We start from the raw sequence: 25125 nt of genomic DNA, 5'->3' as shown, positions 1-25125 counted from the left end.
AGTTCTTCGTGATCCCATGCTTTGTAGTGGAAACAAAGTTTTCGATGAGGATGATGATTCAAGTATTGTAGCGAGTGTTCGATAACAGAGGGAACATTCGAGCGTCTTTTTTCACGATTGACGTCCTTGCCACACTTCCATTCTTCATATCGAACCACATCACTGAGTACGTGGACACTTCCAAACCCATCCCCAACATCCTCTCCGTTACGCGTCCGAGTAAACAGAGAAAGCCACATAAAGCAAGACGTCGTATGCATTCTCCCGCTAGAATACTAGAAGAAGGCATAAGTTTCTTCAGGTAAGCGCCTGAGGCTGAGGCGGATGTCCATGATCACGAAATCAGCCTTAGGACGGCGAGGCTAGCGCGTGGCTTGGATACGAGGGATCGAATAATACCGGTCGTGGACGTAAGCGCCGTAAGATTCTCTGTACGCGGGGTTTCGCAGAGTGTGCTAGGCTTGCGAAGAAAGTGCGATAGCTGTATGCGAACGGTAAATATTGTGTATTCACTTGCTCATTACTATGGTATGAAAGTTCAGACTGCACCAAGGTAGCATGCAAAAAATCATTCTCGGATGCTGTCCCTCTTTCGCCATCTCTTGCAATCTCCTCGACTGTCGCTTTCATTCAGATTATTGCTCGATTGTCACGCCGCACTGCGTCAGTTCAACACTAGTGCTCGCAGCTTCGAAAGCTGTAGCGCTTCTGGTACAACCGTCAGCAGCGCCCTCACTATAAGATTTCCGGAGTGAGACTTACTAGGTGCTGCTGTTTACTTCAGAAACAAGGAAGCCATCATGCTCGAAGGCCCCACGGCCTGTACGTTTGAAGCCTTTTGTACGCTTAATAGCACGCTTGATGAGATGCGCGAATAATGCGATACCCCGTCTATCGCTGATAGGTATGTGAAGAGTCGTGAGGGCCTGGCTGCGATATTTCATAACTTCGCAGGCCATCGAGACCCTCTCAGACAAGCCTGCCGATGAGCAAGCTCCCATCGCTCTCGTTCGCTCTTAACTCTGGGTTACGATACACAGTGTGCGCTGGTCTGGGTAGCACGGGACCCTGACTATCCCAACTATCTTGACTAGGGTTCCTTGACGATTCGGTTTCAGCCTGCTGTATATGAATGGTCGGAACTTCTGGTGCTGTATGCGTCTTCGAAAACGGAGAGCGGAATTTCGGCCGCGGCATGGTCTTAGGACCGTCGTTATACGATGGCAAGGGCTCGGGCGGCTCGAGAGTGCTGCACTCGATGAACTCGTCGTTGCGGGAGGTAGAGCGCGAGCGCTTATGGGGCCCGCTTCCTGGTATCGAGCTGCGACGCATAGAGTCACCGACGGAACTGAACTTGCGTGCGACAATATCATCTAGAACGGACTTAAAGTCGTCGAGGAAGATAGTATCGGATGCGCACTTGAACACAAGTGCAAACCGCCAGTATGGGTTAATACCGCTGCTGGCCGTTACCTTCGCGGCGCTGACAGCAATGTCTGTTAGCAGGAAGACGATGGACAAGATCATGCATGCCAACATGACGCCGAACCTTCTGTTTATGCCGACTAGAGTCCAAAGGTTAAAGGCATAAGTCTTCTTGATAGCATGTATGAGCCGCCAGGTAGTGAAGATCCACCAGGGATCACGAACTAGAGCTTCCCAAGGTCGCATGCGAAGATTGACGGTGGACCCGCTTTTGAGTTGATTGAAGTAGGCAAAATTCGACCATGCCTCCGCTATCCAGAATGGTTGAACGCAAAGCAACGATATGATGAAGAATCGAGAGCCCCAGAGTGGCAAGAATGGCCGAATCTTGAGCCACGATACAACGTTGTGGAGGAAGTACGATATGAAAAGCAGGCTTGCAGTCGAGCTGAGGTACCAGCCGTAGTAGGGGTCTTCGACGAAGATAAAGAGGCCGTGCCAAATGGCAAGAACAAGCTGAGTCAGTCAGTACTCCGTATGTGCGTTGAAGCGATTTGTATAGCGAGACTTTCGAGTAAGCGGTCATGCGACCACCTAAAAGCAATAGCACTTTGCCGCAGCATCCATAAAACTCACCTCAAGTAGAATAAGCTTGTGAAGCCATATGCCAGAGCGGTAATTGCAGAAGACGATCAGAATGAGAACAATCAAGCTGCCAACGTTATATCCTTGAGCCCATGCTTCGAGAAAGCCGCCCTCCGTCGTCATACTCTCTCTTGTCGGTGGTGAAGTGCGTGTCGTAGCTGTTCCGGGGAGGCGCTTTGCCAAGGCGAGCAAATCCATGCTGCTGAGCGGTGCCATGATGTCGTATCTTGTTAAACCTCAGATAAGAGTGAAGCTGGAACTGGAGCCATGTACGGCGACTGCCCTCCAGTGTCGAGCGTAGTGAAGTGAGCACCGGAAAAGTGGGTCAAAGCTGGATCAAGACTCGGGCGGGTGAGAGACAGCAAAACGGGACGAGGAAACCTGGGGTAGGCTACCTTACATAGGATGGCTGTACATGCCTGCGGGTAGATCGTGGAGCAAATTGCAACGTCCATACCTACGCCGCCCTTCCAGTGTGGCGGTAACAGGGCGGTCTGGCGGCGGGCACAGCGAGGCTGTCAAGGTTGCTGGTCACAGCAAGCCTCCCTTACTGGCCGCGGGACGGCCGAATATCCGTGAACGTGATTACTTTGCCATTGCAACGGACATCCCGTCGCTCTAAAATCTGACAAACTCATTGCGCATTCGAATTCCCCGTTGCGCAGACGTATGGACTGCGCGTTGGAGCAAATGAGCGGAGCCGCGTTTTGGTGTGATGCGTTGTTGATCGGCGGTGATGTCAGGCCGTGGCTGAGGCGTGGTTGACAGACAGGGTGGCCTTATCATCTGCTTGACACGCCTGCAAAAACCTTCGACTGACTCAACGCCAAGGTCTATTAAGCCTCATTTACTGTGGTACATTTGCGTGCGCTCATACCTGCGTGCTACTTATCTAGCGGTCTACTTAACACCCGCTACTGTAGGGCGAGTAAGCCGTTCAGCTCGCGGGTAGTATCTGTGTCGGGCGAGAGAGTAACCGGTGTCAGCACTCTACCTGTACTACGGAGGACGTTAACGAGAGGGGCGATCAATGCCATGCCGGGCAAACATGTAAGCCATGGTGACGGAAGAATTTGTCAGGTCGTCGAGACAAAGGCGAGAAGGTGTGAGCACGGGATCATCTTACCGAGTAATCTCAACGAGCCGTCTGCTAGAAGAGGTTATCTCGTAAAAGAAGTAGATGCAATAGCTGAACAAATTGTAAACACACAAAAGGTTGTCGGAAGTTTCACTCAAAGCCCTGTCAGGTATCAAGAGGGGTGAGAACAGGTCCCGTTCCGATTGGTAGGCGCTACTAGATCAGGGGCTCGAGAAGCAAGGGGAGGGAACAAAGAAACCCAACCTCTCCATTTCCTTGTCCTACGAGTGGTATTGTTACCGAAACAAGCCCTGGAACACTATGACAGCTCTATTTCGCTTTGTCCGCAACACCTATGCGTGTCTTGCCCCACCGGAAATCGTCCATCTTGTACAGAGTGTAAAGCTGGGTGACAAAATTAACAGTCGGCCCAAAGAAGCCATACATCCAGAAACCGATGAACGACTGAATGATATCAGGAACCGAATCCGAGGCTGCGACGATGACCAGCAGGTCGTAAACTAGCCGATAGTTCTCAAGAATAATCAGGTAGAATTTTGTTTGGTTGTCAATTTGTCCTACGGCTTGATGTCAGAATAGTATCATCATTTGCAACTACAGCGGTACGTACGGTAGTATCTTGAAACGTAGAGCGCTGGGTTTATGGTCCAATGCAATATGGAAGTGAATGCGGCTACTCTCTCGATCCAGCCTGTCGACTTACGACTAAGAAGGAGACTGTCGCTGGTAAGCGGCCCTAACGTCCATCTACGCCGTTGACTCAGCAAGACCGAAGGAGTGCTCGGCACTGTTGTGTACGCTCGCGCAGCGAGGCATACGCGTGTCCGGACATCGGCGTACTCTGAAAGAACCAGACATATGTGATCTCTGTCCTCGCTCATCATGGATCGGATCGTTCGGAACAAGCCATCGGTGCCTTTCGGGTAATGTCCGAATTTGCCCAAGATATGATCGCCGCAGGTATACTCATTAACCCGCAACAACTGGCAGCATCCGGGCAGACAGGTCACCTTCCTGCTAGTAAGACTTTGACGGAGGCGACGGCGGTGCTGACCAACTAAATACTCGGCGTTTTGGTAGAGGTAAGAAAATGAATATGGTCCCAAGGCTTTCGGATCAGGTCGAATGTAGCCGGTCACTCCCTGACACTGTTCATCTTCCCTTACTGTCTGTATCAGGTTGAAGACGCACTTCGTATCAAACCTGGTATCTGCGTCTATTCCAACGGCATAATCCACTGACTGGATGGACGCCTTTTTCAGAAAGTTCGTCAGTTCAGCAAAGAGCTTGGATGAAAGCATCGCTAACGAAGGGCTCGAATGGCGCTGGTTGAACTTGCGCATGAACGATCGGATAAGAACGATGCCATCTCGCTTGCCTCGGTTCTCGTTTTTGATAACGCAAATGATTGGGATCCCTCTGAACTCGCCCTCTATGATCTCGACGTCCATGGGAGCACCGTCCCACGCAGTATACGCCTGAGCCATAGACGTACTTGACGGACGCTCAACAATATCCTCTTTCAAATAGGCAGCAGCTGTTTTAGGTTCACCCTTGCTGCTGACTCGGCCGTCGCAGATCACGACAATGGCTTTCTTGTGGGCATCTAATAATTGCTGCTCGGCCAACGAATCCAATGAGGTCATCAGTTCTGGATACGACTCGTTATAGCAACATAGCAGGTAGACAAAGTTCTCTGGCCTCTCTGGTATTCTTGGTTGGCGCCGGTACAATCGTCTTATGATGAAGAAGGTAATGACGAGCGTTATTTCGGTGCAATCCACCACAATCCGGAGCATCAGTTCTGGAATCAAGTACCAAAAGAATTTGGACCAATTTGTGAACATGTAGATAAAGACGCAACTACATCCTGATGCTTAGTGGTTCTATTCTTGTACCATGAATGGTGGCTCACTTACTTCAGCGGTATCAAAATAGATAGTACGACATATTTCTCAAGCCTCAGCCGCCGCGCGTCAACGGTTGGCAGGTGTTCGATTGCGCTAGACAAAACTCTAGACGAGAAGAAGAAGGATCTTTTTCGGAGGTTGTTGGGTGTACTTTTGATGTTGCCCGCAATATGAGCCCCCGAGCTCGTGGTCTCGAGGATTTCCATCGTTACGGACGTAATGTTTGGTGGTATGTTAGACGAATACTGCGACATACCAACATGCGATTTTTAGTACTTTGCACACTCCCTCGGCGCATAACGGGCCAAGAGGCGATCTGCGTTGTCGTCTCCACATCATTCAAGTATCTAGAACGTTGGGTATAATAGTGGTGTCAGGCGGTGTACACCAGGATAAAATGCAAAACACAATTCCGAAGTACTTCCAGGCACCAGGTTACGAAATCGTCGTATCATGACATGCATATGCAGGTCCCTCTTCCCTAAAACGTCTATTTGGAGTTCTTTCCCGTCTTGATTCCGCACCCGCTCGGAGTGACACCGGTGATATCAGACTTCCGGGCCGCTGCAGTGCCGAAGCTAACCTTAGGAAGTATCGAGACTTGAGTTTAGGGTGACATTGCCGAATTAAATTCTGTCAACAATCGTATGGTCTGGTGTCTCGAGACGGAGTTGGAGTGTGCGTATGCGTGTGCAGCCTTGCGGGACTACGGATGTTAGGATGGGCTGACTACCTGACCGCCGATATAACCGTAAATTCTCACATCATATCAACCCCTTTGTTCACTCATCCATTGAATTCGTTGGTTTGACTCGTCTTTTTCGCAACATGACTTCATCAGCGTTCACAGCATCTCAAAATCCATCAGATCTGCCTATCTCTTCCTTGAACGAGTATGATAAAGTGCCTGTTATCGCAATTATCGGAGTAGGCTATGTCGGTGAACATCTTATGGAAGTGTTCTCTTCCACTTTTCAGGTCATTGGCTACGATATATCGACTCCGCGTATAGAGAGACTGCGTTCGAAATATTCTTCGAAACACCATACCAAGCTCTCAAACGATGAGAGAGACTTAAAAGATGCGTCTCACTTCCTCGTCTGCGTACCGACAACCGTAGGAGTGGACGGCAAGGTTGACTCCTCACACATTTGCAGCGCAATAGCCATGCTCCAGAATTATGTGAACAACGATTCCATCGTGGTGATAGAAAGTACGGTCGCGGTTGGGATGACGAGGGAGTTCCTTGGACCGCTGGCTGCGTCGCGCGGTATCCTTGCCGGAATGTCACCAGAGGTAAGCAGCCCGCATAGAGTGGAAGATCGGCGACTGACAGATACTCGACCAGAGGATTGACCCTGGCCGAGTTGAACCTCCCCCTAGATCAATTCCCAAAGTCGTCTCTGGACTTGACGACATCGTTCCAGGCTCGCTGAATGCTATCACACGATTGTACGAGACAGTGTTCGACACCGTCATACCAGTCAGCAAACCCGAGGTCGCAGAAATGTCAAAGCTGTACGAGAACTGTCAAAGGACCATAGCCATCGCCTACGCGAACGAGATGGCAGACGCCTGCCAGGCTTTGGAAATCGATCCTTTCGAGGTGGCACACACCGCCGCAAGCAAGCCCTTTGGATATCTACCTATGTATCCCTCATTAGGCATTGGCGGTCATTGTATACCCATAAATCCGATTTACTTCATGTCAACTTGCAATCTTCCACTCCTCCAGCAAGCTCATGAACGGACCATGTCACGTCCTTCGCGCATCGCCAGCCAGCTTCTTATCTCGTTACTGGAAGACACCCAGCGCAAGCACGGTGCGACACATCGACCCAGTCTTCTCGTAGTCGGAGTCGGATTTAAGTCTGGACAGTCGGATCTATCCAATTCGCCCGGATTGCAATTACTCAATTACATGCGCCAGTCTGGCGAAGTGGACCTGATGTTCTGCGATCCCTTGGTAAACCAGGAGGACATACCCGAGGTGCCGAAACTGGAAGAAAGCTCATGGAAACCGGACGTGTTGAGGACATTTGACGCGATTGTCGTAGCTGCGAAACAACCCGGCCTTGATTACAATGTTCTAGATACCCTGTCAGATGTGCGGGTCGATATTTGGAACCAATGACAGACTCAAAGGTTATTGTAAAGCGGCCTGAGTCCCGTTTACAGAAGGTTCTTCAACTCTCTCCGGATTGCCGTTGTGTAGTGGGATTCACTTTTGGATATTCAGTATGAGTTAAACGAAGTTACTCAGCCGAAGGAACGAAGCTATCGGCCCGCGTAAATGTCCGAAAGGGAAGATCTTTCCTGCAGCACGACCGGCGAATTCTATAACGAATCCGTCGACATCGGGCCTACTGTGGTTTCGTGCGGCTCAAATGGCTAATGGAAGTCTCGAGGTCCAAAAGCGGTGAGGATGAGTATCGCAACCAACGTTTCATTCGAACATGGAAATTCCGACGAGAAGCGCACGCAATCGTCTTACCTTACATTGATACCACCGAAATGTGATTTACAAAAGCTGAACTACCCCCCAGGTCAGTCAGCCGGATATTCAGTCCACCATGAGTAATGCACTGGGTGCTTTCCACCCACTTTACTACTATCCGCTGGGCAACGTATGTCCCATAACACAGCCACTCGTCAGCGTCACGAACCTTACCTATGGAAGGTGTGGACCAGGAGTTCGCCAACCTTCTTGTAGCCATTGCTGCTCGGAAGATGTGAGTAGTCAAAAACTCTCTGCATCTATTACCCTGTTAATCAACACGCGTAGGGTTACCACATGTCTGATTCGAATCATCTTGGCGTTCCGATATGCCTCGAAGAGTTCGGACTAGCATGTGATGGCTCTAAATGGCCACCGGGATTTAACACGTCAGCTACTCCAAGGCCAAGGCTTGGAGATGTTCCGTATGGGAAGAAGTTCAGAAGTTGCACAGTAGAGGATACACTTGCGCTTACGTACGACGATGGCCCTTCACAATGGACTCCTGATTTGCTTGACATACTGAAGGAGCATGATGCCAAGGCAACCTTTTTCGTCTCAGGCGTCAAGCTGTATGACGACTTGGTCAATCATCGCAGCGAAAAGACCCCTGCAATTATAAGAAGAATGTACAATGAAGGACACCAGATTGCGGGACATACTTGGTCTCACCCAGACATGGACCAGCTGGATTCACAGCAGCGGAGACATGAGCTGATAAAAGGAGAGATCGGGTTCGTCGACATCTTGGGATTTTTCCCGACGTACATGCGTCCACCATACAACATTTGCGGGGCCGAATGCCAGACCGACGTCGGAGAGCTCGGATATCATGTGGTGAGTGTGGGGGCTCCCGCTATTGCGCAGATGACGTGAAGAAGCAAACTGACTCCGATAAAAGACTTCGAATGATATTGAGGGCCGAGATTGGGCAGGTAACTTTACCTTCTCCGAAGAACATTTTATGGCAAAAATTACGAGTAAGGGTAACCGTCAGGGAGTCCGCGCCTGGATGGGCTTAGCGCATGATACTCACCATCAATCCGTGCATCGCTGGACGCCATTCATGATTAAAAACGCGAAGGAGCGTGGGTTCAAGCTGGTAACAGCGGGCGAGTGCTTGAACGACCCAGAAGAGAATTGGTATCGGGATCCTTTGACGGGTGAAGCGGTTCGTGATCTGCCTCCCAAAGGTACGCTGTAACGTAGATGTCATTGTTTCAAAGCTTTAGCATGATGGAAAAAATAGAACGGGGAGTTGAGTGTGTTTCATGGAAGAAGTCACGATGGAAGGTTCAAGAGCTGTCTTGAGCATGGTCGCGACGCGATGACGTCCCAGTCGCGTGCTAAACATCGTCCGTGCTTTCCAAACCATTGTACCAGCAAGCAACCCGATATCCTTCAGTATCGATAGTCATGTCACGTACCGCCATCCCGCGCGTAGTACTACGTATTAGCTCAAGAAGCCCGTTATGCGCATCTTCGAGGGCAATTGAGGCGCCTAGCCGTACAATGTAAGCTCCAATTGCTGTTTTGCGCAGACCCCTCCGCTCACACCACTCAGTCCTCTTTTGCGCCCAACACCACAATGCTCTTCCCATGCCGCTCGAAGCTTCTCAGTGAGCACATACCTACAAAAGAAGGCCGGCAAAGCGAACAAAACCCGTGCGCGAACCGACTCAGCCCCGCCCGTGACCAACCCAGGGCCCCTCACACCTACCGATGAAGCCTACGATATCTCGAGGCTCGAGGCACGGATTCTCAGGGCCCTAGAGAAGCTCACGCATGATCTTAGTCAGCTGCGCAGTGGAGGAAAGATGAATCCGGATATCGTGGAGAGCTTGAAGGTGCAACTAGGCACGGCAGGACACGGCAAAGAGAGTGTGAGACTGGGAGATATCGCACAAGTCGTCCCGAGAGGGAGAGTGCTGAACGTCATTTGCGGAGAAGAAGCGGTACGTACAAGCGACCACTACGACAGCATCAGGCATTGATTCCATACAGCACATCAAGCCTATCAGCACCGCCATCGCAGCTTCACCGCACTCGCTCACGCCCCTTACACCCGAGTCCGCCAACCCTCTCACGATCCAAGTCCCGCTACCACCTCCAACAGGGGAATCACGTCGCATGGCCGTGACGGAAGCCGTCAAAGCCTCGGAGCGCGCAGACAAAGACATTCAAAAGGAGCGACAGGACCACAACAAGAGGTTGAGGAAATTTGAGCTCAACCGCGAAGTGCTGCCAGATGATCTTCAAAAGGCGAAGAAGAAGATGGAAGAGGTGGTGAAGAACGGACACGAAGAGGTTAAGCGCATCAGTGACGGCGCGAAGAGGGTGCTTGAGAGTCAGTAAATAGCATGCTGGAATTGCACTGTTTGAAAGGCACATTGATATCGTGTCACAACACTCAAAAGCTCCGATATATCGCATGTGCGATCGCGAGGTGTCGCACCCACACGCCTCTCTATAGATCCCGCCTTAGGTCTGCCTTACGACCCCATGCATGTGCTTGCATACTTTCAGAATTATGTTGGCCAATAGAACTTTCGTGCACTACCTGAAGCAATACATGCTGCAAGACTCCAATTGGACGGCATGTCATGCAGCATGAACACGAGCAAAGCGAGAAGCTCAGCCTCCACAGCAGGCTTGGCACGACCCCCCGTGCATCAGTTGGTGATCTTGGGGACCACAACATATAAAAACTCGCTAGCCAGAACAACTAGTTGAGTTGATTAGGCACCAGAAATGAGTCTTGTAGTTGATAGCTATGGCGACTGCCGTAAAGCCAGAAGACACCGGTACGGTCCAGCTTGACAAAGCCGACGAGAGGAAGGTATACATGTGTTGATATCCGCAACTTCTCGCTGCATCTATGTTGACCTAGGCTAGGGTCCTACGATCACAACGAAATACTTGCCATCAACTGAAGACGTCGAGATCACCCGTCTGCCTACGGAAGATGATCTTCAGCTGCTAACCAGCAGTGGACCAAAATCGACGTTTCATGTCTACGACAAGCACGGGTGTCACAAGTGTATCTCACCAATCCTTGACCCTGTGCTAGAACAGCGTTCTGGTCCTACCGTTAAGCAGCAGAAAGCGAAACATAAGGAGCGGAAGGAACGTCAAGACGCCGGTCTTCCTCGTGTCGAACCAGACAACAATGCCTTCTTCCTACACCGACCGTATCTTGCCTTCCATGTGCCGCCCCGTGTTCTTTACATGGGCAACAGCAAGCGCATGACACAACCTGCTGTTCTAATACACGAGGGCTGTTGGTGGAAGGAGTATAAGCTTCAGCTACTCCCATCTATACCCGACATAATCGACCCACGTGGGGTAGTTGGATGGCGACACAATGGAGGTGGCAAGAAAGCGCTCAAGCTTGACGATCACAATTTCAAAGGCTATAAAGTCCGAACATGGAGACTGTGGGGTGAGACGGGTAAAGACTACGTACACTCTGTAAAAGCCATACGCCAAACTGGCGACGGTACGGATCCTGATGTGGCTAAAGACTCCAGCGTCAAGTCGGGAGAGCCTGCGTTGGCCAACGAGGTAGTGTACCTGCGGTGGACCAATCCTCTATCCCGTCACACAAGATGCTACCAATTCCACTATGCAGGTATCGACTTCTTCTGGAAAGGAACAGGTTCTGTCCAGGAATCTCGAACCTGTGGGCTCATGTTGCGTTTCAATCACTTGAAGCTAGTAGCCAAGTTACCAGTCCTCGAAGAGAAGGGAGAAACACAAGTCGAGGTATGTTTAGGAACGTACACGTCATCCATTGCAGCTAGGAAAAATGGTACTCTAGAGTTCTTTGACACCGCTATCTTGCGGTTGGTTGACGAATTCGCGCCATCCATCCTAGCTCGGCCAGAAGAAGAACGTGAAGAGGAAGATGCAGTGAGGATTTCTCGGATGAAGAGAAGCACGCTTTATCAAGTATTCGTCGCTACTGCCATGTGCATGATCAAGAGCGAAAAGGAAAAGAGACACACTTTGCTGGATCTGATACTTGCCGGTATTACTGAGGGTGGTGGTGCGGGTGGGTGATTGTATACGAGTTCACCACTTGGATAATGTAGCCAAATCTATACAATGTTCATGAAAGGGTACAATATAGTTTCGTGATTACGAAGTGTCAAGCTACTGGTAACAACTAAGCCTCGGCTGGTGTAGCTATCGATAAGCCTCGCGCTAGACATTGGAGTTGGCCACCACTCATGACGTGGGACATTGCCTTTTCTCCAATTCCAACGGCGAACTTTCCTTTAACATCGCATTCCTGTACCCTGGCTTTTCTGTATGCCCGCATTTGCTTTTCCGAGACAGTATATCTGCGCAGGCCGTTTGCGCGCGCATCGAAGATTCGATGTCTTCGTTTCATCCCGAGCCGCAGCGAGTAGGCCTCTGAGGCGATATGGGCAGACGGCCACACAACACAAACCGGAAGATGACGGAAAACATGAGGAAGAAGGCACCAGGGAAAGAGTGAAGGAGTCAGGAGTAGAAGCTGAGAAGGAGGAAGGCGCGTTCACGCGACGAATGCGTAATATGAGCGAAGAAGCGTTGGAATCTGGAGGCCATGGCGCTATCAAGGCTGTCGAGGAGGCAGGATTTAGTGCAGACCTCAAGGCACAACTCGAACAGCGCATCGCATCCGCAAACCTCAGATCTTCCGAAGCAGAGCTGCCCGACTACGCCTCTCGCCACACGCGCGACCTTGCCACAACCGAAGCGTGGACTGGCACCGAGTCTCTCCACGATGCTAGCCTGCGCATGCTGAACGATGCCCATAAGCCGTTGCGACTAGGGAGACCACCGAAAATGCCCGGCGTGCCGATACCGCAGTCGATTGATACCGGACATGGTCGGAGCAAAGAGGGTCGTGGCTTGCGATTAGCCAATGCACGCGACAGGAGTACCGTATATGCGACAATCAAAGACGACGAAAACATGGAAGCTTTCGACCGGGAGAAGCGCCTGCAGGAGCTCAAAGATCGCTTCGAACCGCATGCGCGTGCCATCGTTCCTGGGTCCATCCAAGGACTTGCCTCTCTTGCGAACAAAAGGATCGAAGATGCAATTGCTCGTGGCCAGTTCAAGAACATAGCTCGTGGAAAGACGGCAAACGTGGAGCGAGACTACAATGCATCGAGCCCTTTCATCGATACGACCGAGTACTTCATGAACAAGATTATACAAAAGCAGGAAATTGTGCCGCCGTGGATCGAGAAGCAACAAGAGCTCACATCGACAGCAAGCAAGTTCAGGAGTCGTTTACGGGCGGACTGGAAGAGACATGCTGCGCGTGTGATAGCCAGTAAGGGCGGATCACTGCTGGACCAAATCAAAAGAGCAGAAGCGTTTGCCAAGGCAGAGCTCATTGCGAATCCTCTGAAAAGGAAACAAGAGACGCTTACCACTGTGGACGATGATGGGAATATGTCACAGATTACGTTATCGGGAGGGCTGAAGGTGAATCCAGCAGGCGAAGGGTCGAACGGAGAGCCCGTGGTCACGGAAGAGGTTGTAGCGAAGATGGTCACCCTCGATGCGTCGCCAGAAGCTGTAGCGCAGGACCCAGGAGCAGCCACTGTAGCAGATACGACTACGCAAACCATGGAAGTGCCTGTCCCCACGCCTGAGCCGGAAGTGCCACCTGCACCTTATCCCTTCCGTGACCCTGATTGGGAACGCATTGAAGGTAGCTACTGGACGGTCGCTATCAAAGACCTCAACGACAAGGCGCGCAGCTACAATCTCCTAGCACCTGAGCTAGCGAAAAGACCTTACTTCAATCTGCAACGCGAGCTGAACTCCTGCTTCGCCGATGTCGCGCCTCAGCTTGCCGGGGCCATCCTCGAGCGTGCGCGGAAACCACCTAAAAAAGTAGATAGCTGGCAGAGCTCAAGTCAGAAGAGCGTGCTGGACAACATCATTGGAGGACCAGTTCGCGTGCGAGACGAACGTCGCGAGAAACAATACGGATTCAGGCAGTTTTGGAAAGATCTCTGGGCCGACAAGTCAAGCAATCCGTATTGAATCACTACCAAGGCCGATGATCATCGGTTCACGGCACGCCAAACCTCGTTACTCTTGTCCTCGAACCAATTCGCCCACCGTTTACGCAGCCTTCATGCACGACATCGAGGAAGAACTTGATCGGCAGCACTTGCCTTCTCGCCTACCCCTGGCTGCTGCGTAGTGGAGCAGCGGCTTGAGGCTAAACGTCAGAGCCGTCTGGATATCCCGGTTCTGGCCTTGGTTTTGCTCTTTCTGCCGTCATGGGGCACATGCACGTATGTTCAAATATGGACGTGACTTGTCAACCTTTTAACCCGAATCGAGAGCGCGCTACCAGAGTGTTGGGTCGATAATGCAGGAGTGAGGCGTCGGGAGTGCCGTGACAGGCAGGGGTTCGTACGACCGATGCTACGCCCTCCGAGACCTAGTTATACGAATGCGAATGTCCTGATTCGGAGCCAGCTGCATGAGTTTAGCTGCTCGGCAGGTCTGATTAGAAATAGAGGCGTTTGAACACACCCGGTTTCTGGTATTCAACTGGTGATGCTATGTCTGGGATGCTGAAATACGCGAGTTCGACCGTCACACATGGTCGATCATTGGCCTTGTCGCCTCGCAAGGACATGGTACCATTGAAAACAGATAGTGTCTATGGATGGAGAGTCAATACTCATCTCTTGTTAATGGAGGGTCGCCCGGGTTAGCAGTACGCCGAGGTAGAAGGAAAGGATGCTGTTATCGGTGTGCATGTCATCACCATACATCTTTCATCTAGATTCTGACTGGCTCCAGGCTACGCCGCTGTGATCATGATACTTGCTTTCAATGTGTTCTCAAGGACGTCGCCGACACCCGGTTGCTGTCCGATTATGATCCTGCCAGTGCATCTGGATCCTTTTCCTTTGCTGATTAACCCACCGGTTAAGCGGCAGGATCATGCGCAGAGAAGTCTCGTCCCGTCTTACCAACATCGGGTTTTCTTGGTCTCAGAACTCGATAAGAAATCCTACACTAAACTCGCGAGTGTGTGAGATTGGTCTGTGTGACGCGCGGTTAGTGCGGGAGGTCATGATACAAACCGGGTAATAACACTCGAACTTTTGATCCTACGCATGCATGCTTGCTATCCTTCCGTGTGATATGCCTTGGCTGATCCAGAAGATGATCGCATATAGCATTTTTCTTTTCTGCGCTTGGCAGAAGATGATCTCCCGTCATCCCATCCACTACGCAAACATTTGCCGCACACGAACTTACCGATCAGACGAGCACATGGGGAAATTTTCGATCCCAAAATCCCATGTCTTCCGTTGACAGAAAAGCCTACTTTTGAGTAATAGTAAAGCATCATTGGTGGAAGAACCCCATGCCCACATTGAGGAAAAGAAGTAACATTGTCGATCACAACCATTGCCCTTCCAAGTATACTGACTACACTCGTTTGCGCTAGCACAATACCGCTAATCATATCTCGTAATTAAACTTCCGTTGTATCCAAAAACGGATACTGATTTTGCCCTTTCTACCTTACCATACCGACCGAGTAAAGATTCATCGTGCGAAGCTAGACCCTTTATAGCAAACTCGTTGCCCGTTTCTGATGTGACAGACTCGCTTCGTATCATGTTGGTACAGAACCATGCCATGACCCACACCTGTGGCAGCTGTCACTGCCGATCCGGTATAGTCGAACGATTAGCCTCCCGCAGTAGCGGTCCTCAGCGCAACACCCACACTGACGGCACTGTCACTTCGCATCCTGCTGTGCTGATTTGTGCCGGTGGTCGATTGTATCTTCCTCTTGCGGACCGCAGTACGTTGGCGTACATTGTTGCCCATCTTCCTTTCAGTTCCACTGACGACCCGAGCAATGGGTAATACTGCATCGACTTCCACTTCCTTCGTGTCTGTGCGAGGGCTTTCCTTCTTCGACCGGCTCTGCATGTTCCTTGTGTGATCGCTCTTGCCAATGCAAGTGTTTTCGGTAGCTGCAGTATGTGTCGACTTTCCTGCGCCATCGAATGGCTGGCAAAAGCAGATGCGTAGAGTGTGTCCGGCTAGCGGACCGAGGACTCCTATGTCGCGTTTGTTCGTAGTCTCACGGGAATCAATCCGCTTCGTCCTGGCACCTGTGACATTTCCGCCTATGCGATTCCAAGGTATGCTAACGGAGGCGGTTGCTGAGGCTCTACGGCTGGAAGCCTTTCGCTTGCAAATCACCCGTCCTTTTCCTGACGACGTGCAGCTCGCAAGAATAGCCGTGATCAATCGGGCTCTCTGGAATCTCGCCTCGTGTCTAAGATCTTCGGTGAAGGACCGGGCCGACTTGCGTCGTTTGTATTGCGGGCGTGGCTTGTTCTTTTCGTACGAATGACGCGGTTTGGTGTGAGGCGCAAGACCCTCGGTCAGCACTATCCCGTCACAGCCATGGACTGATGGAGCAGGTACAATGAAGCATTTTGTGGAGCCGGTTGTAGAGTCGATCTGCGACCGCTCAGGACGTCTGTAGTTGTGATGGAACCGTAAGTGCGCAGGAAGCGGAGCCGACGATGTGGGTGGCGTGGTCATTGGCCTCAATGAGGGTCTCGGAGGCGGTAGCCATGTCGTTGTGGGAAAAGCACTATAGGTCGTGGATGTCGTTCTATCATCGCAGTACGATGTGCTTGCAACGGGCGAACCGCTAAGGTCTGAAGCGCTCGTTGTACCAGGCGTCGAGCTGCCTTCTGGCTGGATAAGATTACCCGATGGAGAGAAGAAAGAAATCTTGGGTGTGTCGTAGTTTGGGCGAACGATACCCGATGCAGCAGCTATTGGCAGTAAAGATGTCAACGCAGATGATGTGATTGAGCAACGCGGGGGTACCGCTTCAGGAACTTGATTCAGATCAGGGGGAGACTCGGAAATTGACGCTTGCCTCTCTAGCTCGGCCATTTGTGGTGTAAACCATACCGGCGCGACAGGTGTGGGCGGGCGCGAGGAGCGCACTGGATGAGAAAAGTCGTGCTGAAGGTCAACATCAACGCCCACCACTGTTCCCGAATAGGATGTGGACATGGCACTACAGAAACTCGTGTTTCGACTAGCTTCCCTCCCACGTTCATGCTCTATTTTCGAGTGACTGATGTTATTCGATGTGGAGATGTCGTAGAACGTCTGTCCAGCTGAGATTGTGTTCCTGCTTTGGTTTGAGAGCGTTGGTGCTTCAGCGCTACGGCCTCTGGGTGCTTCATCGCGTGGTTCTGGGTGCACAAGACGCACAGAAGGGGACCATTCACGCAAACGAGCTACAACCGAAGGTGGTGGTAGTTGCGCTACGGCTGCAAGCGTACTTTGCGACTCCAGCGGACACGTTTTGGCATCAGGTGAGGACGGCATCGCATCAGCTGAAGATCTAGGATCCACCATGAAAGTCTGCCCATTTCTGGTCTGATCCACGGGACCCAACAGTCTAGTTGCGCTCAGGGACTGAGAGGCACTGGGCATACGATATGGCGTGTCAAGTCTGTCATCGCTCAGTTGAGACATGTCAGAAGCGGATAAATGGCTGTATGGACTATCCTCGCTCGTCTCCGGCCGGTCGTCGTGGTACTCATTGAGCGATGCCTGCGTCGAGGACGATCTAGACAGGGTTCTCGAGGCAGCTCGAACGTTATGTACAACGCCACGAAAGAAGCTTTTCACATCCCTGGAATTTGCTTCGGGGTCTCTCCTGCTGATTTGATACGCTGTAAATTGCGAAGGCTGAATAGTGCTTAACGCAGGTTGTATAGCGGCATGATCAACCCCGGGAGAGGTTTTGGGATCCTTGCGCAGAGGCACATCGTACCCTTTGCCTGGTGCGTCTAGCACGTGCTCAAGGTGAGTGTGTTCTGTGACGCGCAGGAGATTACGATGCTCTGGAGTATGGGAAAGTTTGTTCAGGGCGTGGATTGGTGAGGTATTTTCCACCACACGCAGCGAAGGTAAGCGGCCCACACTGAGGAGGGAGCCGTGGGAGTTTAGCGTGGAGTAAGAACCCTGCTCCGCAATGGTTGCTAAGGGCGCCCCATTGGAACGATTTGCGAGCCGGACGGCAAGATTGTAGGGAACGGCTCGAACTCTGGCCTGTTGTTGGTAGTTCATATCCTGCTGCACGTCTCCAGCCCCGGAGATATCATGGCAGGTGTAACCATCGTGGTCTTGTGCAACGCGATGTCCGTCGCCCCCTTGTGCTTGCGATTGCGGTCGAAGGTGCGAGGAGTTCGTATCTACGAAAGCCTTGTAATAGGCGAAAGGATCCGGATGCGAGGCATGAATCGATCGAGATGGCGGATCCGCATTCGCTCCGGACAGATCTGATGCAGCTGGACCATATGCGGGTTCCTGGCAGTTGCTGCAATCCAGTAAATTGGCGTTCCGGGGATGTGCGGTAGGCGTCATGCTCATGTCAGGCCATGAATATATTGTCAAAGATGAGATCCGATCGATGCTAGATCATAATGTGCATGAGTGTGGGACCCTGCCGATAGCAGCAACTTTGTTTGTGCTGTACAGGCATCCTGGGAAGCAGCAGACATCCCACAACGCCCTCTCCGAGATTGTATGGTTTAGGCAGGAGCGTCCGCGATCTGTTCCTACGCAACCGCCCTGTCGTATCTTGTGGCTGCTCACTCACTATTCGGAGATGGCGGACAAACGTCATCACCAAGGGCGAAGTACTCGCCGAATCAAGCCCTTTTAGTCGTATGACCACCGCAGTAAGCCTAAGATGTCGGTCCAGTTTTCTGTGCCTCCGAGGCGCAAGCGGTATCTGACGCAACGACATGCGGAAGGTCATCCAATCAAAATGCTCCCTGCACCCAGCTCGGAATCCCACTAGTTTTCCTAGCTTTAGTAACGATATGCAAAAGCAAGACTTCCTGCCTTTTGGCCCTACGTCGGACCCTCCCGTGAACACGTCGTTTTTTGTTTGCTGACGGTGCGGTGGCTGCTCCCGCGTCCACGCAAACTCTAGGCTCCAGGCTTCCTTGTCCTCTGTTAGTGCCGCTGCGAGAGAATAACCCATATCTGTCGGTAACGCGTGCCACCCAACGATGACAGCATAAGATCGAGACTTAGTAGTAAGATCTTGAAATCATCTTGAGAGCTCCGCAGTTGACCAAGATTGAATGGCTGTACCTGCAAAGCTACCCTTTAGTAGGCTGCGCGTTCAGGGTCTAGCGTACACCGGCAAAAGCATCCGAAACCTTTCAAGGGACCTGGCCACGGGAACAAGTGGGTCGCTCCGCTTGTAATGTATACAGCCCGTCCCTGAACGGGCAAAACGGTCTCTTTCCTCTAGACTCGCCCGAAGCGTCTTGGTGAAAGACTAGCTTGACGCAGTGTCCACTGAGACCATAGAACTTAGTGCAGCGGCAGGATTACATGTTGACAAGGTTCACCTGGAAAGCGTGGCGTGCTAGGGCTGTGATAGTTATGAAGTCAAGTGCCGAGCACATGTGGCTGTTGGTACATGCTCTCCTCCCTGTAGCTTCACATTCCTTCCAAAGTCCTGGTGAATGATTCGGGCAATCCAGCGATGGTCTAATAAGACTTAACTGCAGGGGTGACCATCGAGTCACAGTATTCCCTGATCTGGAGGGTGATTGCACCAGTAAGTTGGGTGTAGTGACGCCGCGGAAGCCACCTATCACCGCTGGAGTGATGATAGTCGATACGTCAGCTTCGAATCCATCTAGTGGTTATACTATAGGCTGAACATACCGAAAATAGGAAAAAAGGAACTTCTCTGCACGTAAACCTATCAGCCAACAAAGTAGTTCTGCGCAAGGGGCAGCTTCATGAGGTATCTGACCGGTGTTAAACTTCGACAGGTTCACTTTACGGGGTACTGGGAAGCATCCGTGCGCTGACGCTGGAGTATCATTTTCACACCGGCTTGGCTAAAAGTAGGGATAGATGAAGTTAGTTAGCACAGCGAGATCTTCGATCGCTTCTAGAAGTTGGTGAATCTGCCATGTGCGTCAAGCATATGAACCACCCTAAACAAACTACGTACCTTGAGTTTCGACCAGACGATAGCAGGGTTGCTCCTGTCCATTGATTTAATATTGCTACAACAGTTTGGACATTTCAGCTGTGACTGTTCTTTGACACCTGGAGACACCCTGGACTGGGTTTCATTGGTTGCTCGAGAGCACTGCCCGTTGACCTAGACTTGACGACGATCCTTACCTTGTATGGCTGGGTACGGATGCGGCGCCCATTTTGCTCGCAGGGGCTTGGAGTTTAGACATGCTGCAAGTATAACGCTACTTGGCTCCCTCAAATAGGTTGTGGTTTGCTGATCTGTACATATGAACTGACACATCAGTCCTGTGAGAAGACATGACTCAAGTCGGCCCGTGTTGACTTGAACCCACGTGTTGTCTTCAATCCACCCCAGCTTCAAAGGACGTCGACTTGAACCAGAGTCAGCGATTCGCAGCTGCTAATCGTGACGAGCCGAAATCCGCTGGAAACGCTGGAAACGCCATGCGGTGAGCCGTGTAATCGTGCATATCGCTTGTGGCTAGTATACGTTGGACCCGAAAAGTCTTCGATGCAGTCATCTCTCTCACCGCAGTAAATGCTTGTCGTACTCATACCTGACCAGCGCTCAAGTCCGTCGAGCTGGGCTTCGGTACTGCATTAGGCCTTCGAGTTAGCGGGCCGATAATTGCATTGCGGATGTTGTTTTGTTCGTCAGGCTAGGAAAAGCTACCGCCGATCTAGCTAGCGCCAACAGGACGGTATGATGATGTGGAGAGATCTACAGGCCAGTGTGAAAGCACTGCACGTCCCATGGATCTGTAGCGATGTCCTTGCAGCAAATTAGAGTAATAGCCTCTAACGCATACACCTCCCGTTGCTGCACATTGGGATAAGCGAGAGCCAGGTGATACACCCCCATCCACGTCAATAGATCGGTGTTGACCAAGCATGACACCCAGGGTTCGCTAGCTGCATATCAAGCCACCATTATGGAATGGCGCCTCGGCCGGACGAGTAGTGGTGGTATTAGTCGGTATCCTTCGAATGGGATCTGAACTGTCTCGTGCTGTGGCGTATGCGCCGTGTCACAGCGGGATGGAAAGAGAATGGACCTCTGTTGTCACATGACGGCGACTTCAAAAGATCTGCCGGCCTTCAAGGATCTCGAGTTGAGATATAAAGACAAGGGGAGTATAACCCAATCTCGCTCATACCTGTTCGGATCTGTTCGAGACTTAACGGTCACCTTCATATCGCTGGTGTGATAAACGATCCTTTTAGGAAACGTTGCTTGAACATGACCCTACCTCCTCTTCCCCAAAGCGCCGACAAGAGTGCCATCTGCGCTCGACTTGGGCTGAACGAACATACACACAAACTGCTACTCGTAAGTCTCAAACCGATGTTCGAGAGCTTTCCGCTGACCCTTATGTCGGACATAGAACGAAGCTGTGTTTGCTCGAAACGCTTTGAGCTCAAATTACCGCAGCCTGACCGAGCAGTCTAGAGCTGACCCTTCCGTGGCAGAGCCATATAGATGGGACGAGATATCGGAAACTGCAAAGCATTCGGAGATTCTGAAGATTGTCCGTGATGCTTGCGCGGAGACGAGACCATACTATGACATGGGTCGTTACTGGACCCAGGTCAATGAAGAGAACTGGGTTGCAAGGTGGTACCTCTGGCATAGTTTCCGCTACAGGTAGGTCAATGAAGGCCGTGGTATGAACTAGAACAATACTTATCATCTACACAGGGATAACCGACCAAGGGAAAGGGCCGCACCAGGTGGGGTTGGATCAAATAACGGCGGTAAGTGTGCTGTACTTTCTAAAGGGATCCGTAACTTGAAACCCATGTTGCATTCACTGACACATGGCAGGAACGCAGCTTTACTATGATCCAGCGCGCGACTATTATCGAGGGTGACCGACGCAAACTTTCCGCTTGTGGCCGTGGCGACTCCCGACGACAGAAGCAATTCTATCTGCGGCGGCATCTCTTGTTGTAGATGTTGAGATTGTCTCGTAGGTTTTGCTCATGTTGGGCGATGTAGGTGTTGCGGTTTCGGTTCACTCAGAGAACTTGTCTACTCTTCGGTGAATGCTTCCCATGCTTGTTTTCCTCTTTCGGCTTTTAATACTTGACGTATATCCCCCATTTGAGATTTCGGTGTCATTCTTTTCCACAGACATTCATCCCGATTCCGATCGCTGTTGGTTACAGCCGTTCCTGCCTCTCTGAGATCGATGATGACGTCCTCTGTTGTTCTTCGCAATCCCTCCATACACATGCAATATTCTCACATCATAGATCGATTCCTTGAGATTTCCGCGGTCCAGCTGCGCCCATTGACGCTACGGAGGTACGAAGTAAGAGTGAGGTTCCTCCAAGAATATATCCATGGTCGAGTTACGGGACAAGTGGGGTAGGATTCTAGATTAGGGGTCCAATATCGTAACAGTACTGACTAGCAGGAAGCTGTTCGCTTTGGCAGGCGGGATGAGCCGTCAGATCTGAGCTCTTGTGATGAGGTCGCGCGATAGAGAGCAAGGAAGCATAACATAGCGGAGGCGGGGTTTAACAACTACTTACAAGAAGATAGAGAATCCGAAGAATTTCGCCTCTTCAAGTGTGTAATCCTGATAAAGCATTGATCATACCGATATTCTGTAGCTTGTAGCTTCATTTTCCGTGATCCTAGTCATGGGCTGACCATTTTCGTGCAACCCATGTCGATCATTACAGGTTCGCGCAGTAGCCGACGTAGATGGCTGTTAGGTAGGCATCGGCACTCCCAACATCACTTGAGCCGCAGACAGTATTTGTCAAATGAACCAACTTTACTGGAGGCCTAAAAATAACATTTCTCACAACTTTCGTCGCAACTCGAATTAATCGCGAACTAATACTGTTTATAATAATACCGGCACATTGTGACAGCCATGATTCGAGACGTTTGACACAACCAGCGACCAAATTGGATAATATTTAACCGCGGAAGTATAGGTGCTTTGGGAAAGCAGATGTAAGTCGAAGCATGGGTGACGATTTCTGACGAAAATATTTAGTTGATCGACACCAGCCCGGGTTTTCCAAACGCCTTCGCTATGCAGAAATAGAAAGATTTGCAGTCTCCAATGTACAACCTGTACATGCAATCAAACAGCTGCGTTCGCTGTACTACGTGCGACTTGTTCTTGAAGAGCCTTCTGGTACTGACTCCGCGCCGCGTCGATCGCTCGAAGCAAGGGATCCACAATCTGGTTGACAGCCTTGGCTCCTCCTCTGATGGCCTCGGGATCGAACTTTCTCTTCTTCCTCTCTCGCTGGTTAGCAAACTCATTTTCTTTCCGGGCATGCTCAATCCTGGCTGCGCGGTCAGCCTCTGCCATATCAGCCACCGCCTTGATACGATCGAGCGACTTGTCTAGCGTCTCGATAAGACGCGCAATCTCGTTCGCACGGTCTGGGTCCCCTGAATAGAATACAGACCAGAAGTAGTGTAGGAATTCAACCGTTGTGTTGTGGGTCATGGTGAGGTTGTCAAGAACAGCCTCGGAGACATGGAGCTCCTTCGCTCGCTCGCTCGTGGGGATAGACTTGGACGACGAATAGTCATCGTTGTGCAAATGTCGCTTCTTGACAGCCGCTATAATTTGCGAAGAGGCTGCACTTCGGGCTGATTTGCTACCAACCTTGGTTTTCTTGGGAGCAGACCCCTCTTCATCGCTACTGCTTTCATCATCGATGTCGATTGTAGAGCGGAGGTCAACGCTCAAGACCTTGCCGTCGTCACTGCTAAACTTGCGAAGATCATGCTGCAACGTCGAAAGAGCCTGTGCAGGAGTACGTTTTGTGTAAGTGGCAGCACTGGTAGAGGTATGCACGCTCTGACCGGCGGAGAAGAATCTACTCTGGTCTTGTACCCGAAGAACGACTCTGTTGTCATCATCTGCACGCTGTAGGTCCCGCAACTGCAGCTCTTTGTATGTCTCTTCATCCAAACCGGCAGGTCCATGCCGACTTGAGTCTGAGGGTGGCACTTCCTTCATCATCTTCTCGCTCATGCGATTCAAAACTCGGAGAATGGGCGCTTTCTCGTAGTTGGTCGGGTTCATAGTGAAGTCGGGCCGGTTGCCTTGTTTCTGGCTGTGGTTGTTCTCATTCGCCTCGATGTTGATGAAATTGGGGATTGAGGCGGCGAGCAGATCCTGGTTGTCCATGGTCTCATCATAAGTCAGGTATTTGTCAAGCTTGGGATCAAGCACGTCCTTTTCTTGGATGCGCTCTCCCTTGAGCTTTTTCATCAAGCGACTGTGAAAGAATCTCTCCCAAAAGTCACCCTCGCTCAGCTGGGGTACGTTCTCGTTGTAGGCTTTTTGCACAACCGGATGCTGTCTGAACAACAGCTCAATCTGCTCTTTGGTCAAGCTCAGCATGAGAGTGCCGTTGACCGACTTTGACTTGATGACAGAAAGCACGTTGTAGGTTCCAGTAGACTGCGATCTTTCCGTTGCGTGTGATCTCAACATGTGCACGCGAGTAGACCAGAATTGCATAGAGAACTGTAATACGCCAACGGAATCAGGCTTCTCCGCCAGCGCTCGGTCGAAGCGTTGTCGAAGCGCTGGGCTCGAATTGAGTAGCGACATCTGGAGCGACGTATCTGCGAGCAGCTTCGCATCGTCGTAGTTTTCTTGGTTGTCGTTGCCGCCAGCTGTTACGGTCTGAGCCATGGCCATTGCAGCTGATGCGCCGCCGTCCCCTCCCTCTCCAGCACCAGCAGCAGGAGCTGGGGCGGGAGCAGCCTGTTGTTTGGAAGCCTCGATCCACTTGCGCAATAGACCGGTTATGTTCTGCTGATCGTCGCGAGCGGCGCCGGAGGTAAAGGTGAGGGTATGGTTCCCGGCTTGTGGAGCGGGCTCCGGTACAACGATCTTGATGGAGGCTTTTGCAGAGGTCGCAGGTGTCTGTTGGAGATCTACGCAGCGTCAGCCATGTGCAAATGTATTGATGGGAAACCAAGACGTACTCCCAATGTCTGCTATGGCTATGGACAGCGGAGGATGCGCATTACTGGCCGCCGACGACTTCCACGACACCGTCTTGCCATCGGCAGACACAGAGACTCTGCCATCCTGCTTCTTGTACTGGGCAGCAGCGTCGGCCATGTTGGTGGAGGGGAGATGGGTCGCGGCGATCAGTCATTCTTTGAGGCTGACGCGATGCGGCGGTACTAGCCAGTCGTGGCTTCCCCAGATTCACGCGCTACACGTGACTACGCATCACCCATTGCCCAGGCAGGCATCCATGGATGACGAATGCCGCCCGCTGTAATCGGCACGCGGCTTGAAAGTTTATTCGGAGCTCTGGAGATTGCAACGACTACAACAAGACGCACATCACTCGCCAATGCTACTCTCCCAGCACCGGGGCGTCTTTGCAGGAAACACAGCCCGCATCAGCCAAGAGAGGTAACACACCTCAGGCGCAGCGGA

General features: G+C 51.4%; 6 protein-coding genes across 6 annotated transcripts; 2 read left to right on the top strand and 4 right to left on the bottom strand.

Annotated features, from left to right (window-relative positions):
• Positions 1-969: 969 nt before the first annotated feature.
• GT037_008464 (uncharacterized protein) lies at positions 970-2286 on the bottom strand (the record flags this gene model as incomplete). The annotated part of the gene is made up of 2 exons (XM_038933511.1): positions 970-1941; positions 2062-2286. 2 exons carry the CDS (start codon positions 2284-2286, stop codon positions 970-972), a joined length of 1197 nt encoding a protein of 398 aa, XP_038784176.1.
• A 1192-nt stretch (positions 2287-3478) lies between these two features.
• On the bottom strand, positions 3479-5285 carry GT037_008463 (chitin synthase; the record flags this gene model as incomplete). The annotated part of the gene is made up of 3 exons (XM_038933510.1): positions 3479-3726; positions 3780-5032; positions 5089-5285. 3 exons carry the CDS (start codon positions 5283-5285, stop codon positions 3479-3481), a joined length of 1698 nt encoding a protein of 565 aa, XP_038784175.1.
• A 961-nt stretch (positions 5286-6246) lies between these two features.
• On the top strand, positions 6247-13630 carry GT037_008462 (uncharacterized protein; the record flags this gene model as incomplete). The annotated part of the gene is made up of 10 exons (XM_038933509.1): positions 6247-6375; positions 6428-7186; positions 7626-7706; positions 7865-8413; positions 8478-8769; positions 9197-9531; positions 9581-9923; positions 10348-10415; positions 10472-11630; positions 12039-13630. The coding sequence occupies 10 exons, from the start codon at positions 6247-6249 to the stop codon at positions 13628-13630; spliced, it is 5307 nt and encodes a 1768-aa protein (XP_038784174.1).
• A 1677-nt stretch (positions 13631-15307) lies between these two features.
• On the bottom strand, positions 15308-18037 carry GT037_008461 (uncharacterized protein; the record flags this gene model as incomplete). Its single annotated transcript, XM_038933508.1, has 1 exon — positions 15308-18037. The coding sequence occupies one exon, from the start codon at positions 18035-18037 to the stop codon at positions 15308-15310; it is 2730 nt and encodes a 909-aa protein (XP_038784173.1).
• Positions 18038-20921: 2884 nt separating this feature from the next.
• Positions 20922-21635, top strand: GT037_008460 (uncharacterized protein; the record flags this gene model as incomplete). Its single annotated transcript, XM_038933507.1, has 4 exons — positions 20922-21011; positions 21067-21326; positions 21381-21447; positions 21507-21635. The coding sequence occupies 4 exons, from the start codon at positions 20922-20924 to the stop codon at positions 21633-21635; spliced, it is 546 nt and encodes a 181-aa protein (XP_038784172.1).
• Positions 21636-22785: 1150 nt separating this feature from the next.
• GT037_008459 (rna polymerase ii transcription factor) lies at positions 22786-24798 on the bottom strand (the record flags this gene model as incomplete). Its single annotated transcript, XM_038933506.1, has 2 exons — positions 22786-24608; positions 24660-24798. 2 exons carry the CDS (start codon positions 24796-24798, stop codon positions 22786-22788), a joined length of 1962 nt encoding a protein of 653 aa, XP_038784171.1.
• Positions 24799-25125: the final 327 nt, after the last annotated feature.

Source organism: Alternaria burnsii (assembly GCF_013036055.1).
Source record: "Alternaria burnsii strain CBS107.38 chromosome Unknown 753, whole genome shotgun sequence".
NCBI lineage: Eukaryota > Fungi > Ascomycota > Dothideomycetes > Pleosporales > Pleosporaceae > Alternaria > Alternaria burnsii.
This window is presented reverse-complemented; position numbering and strand designations above follow the sequence as displayed.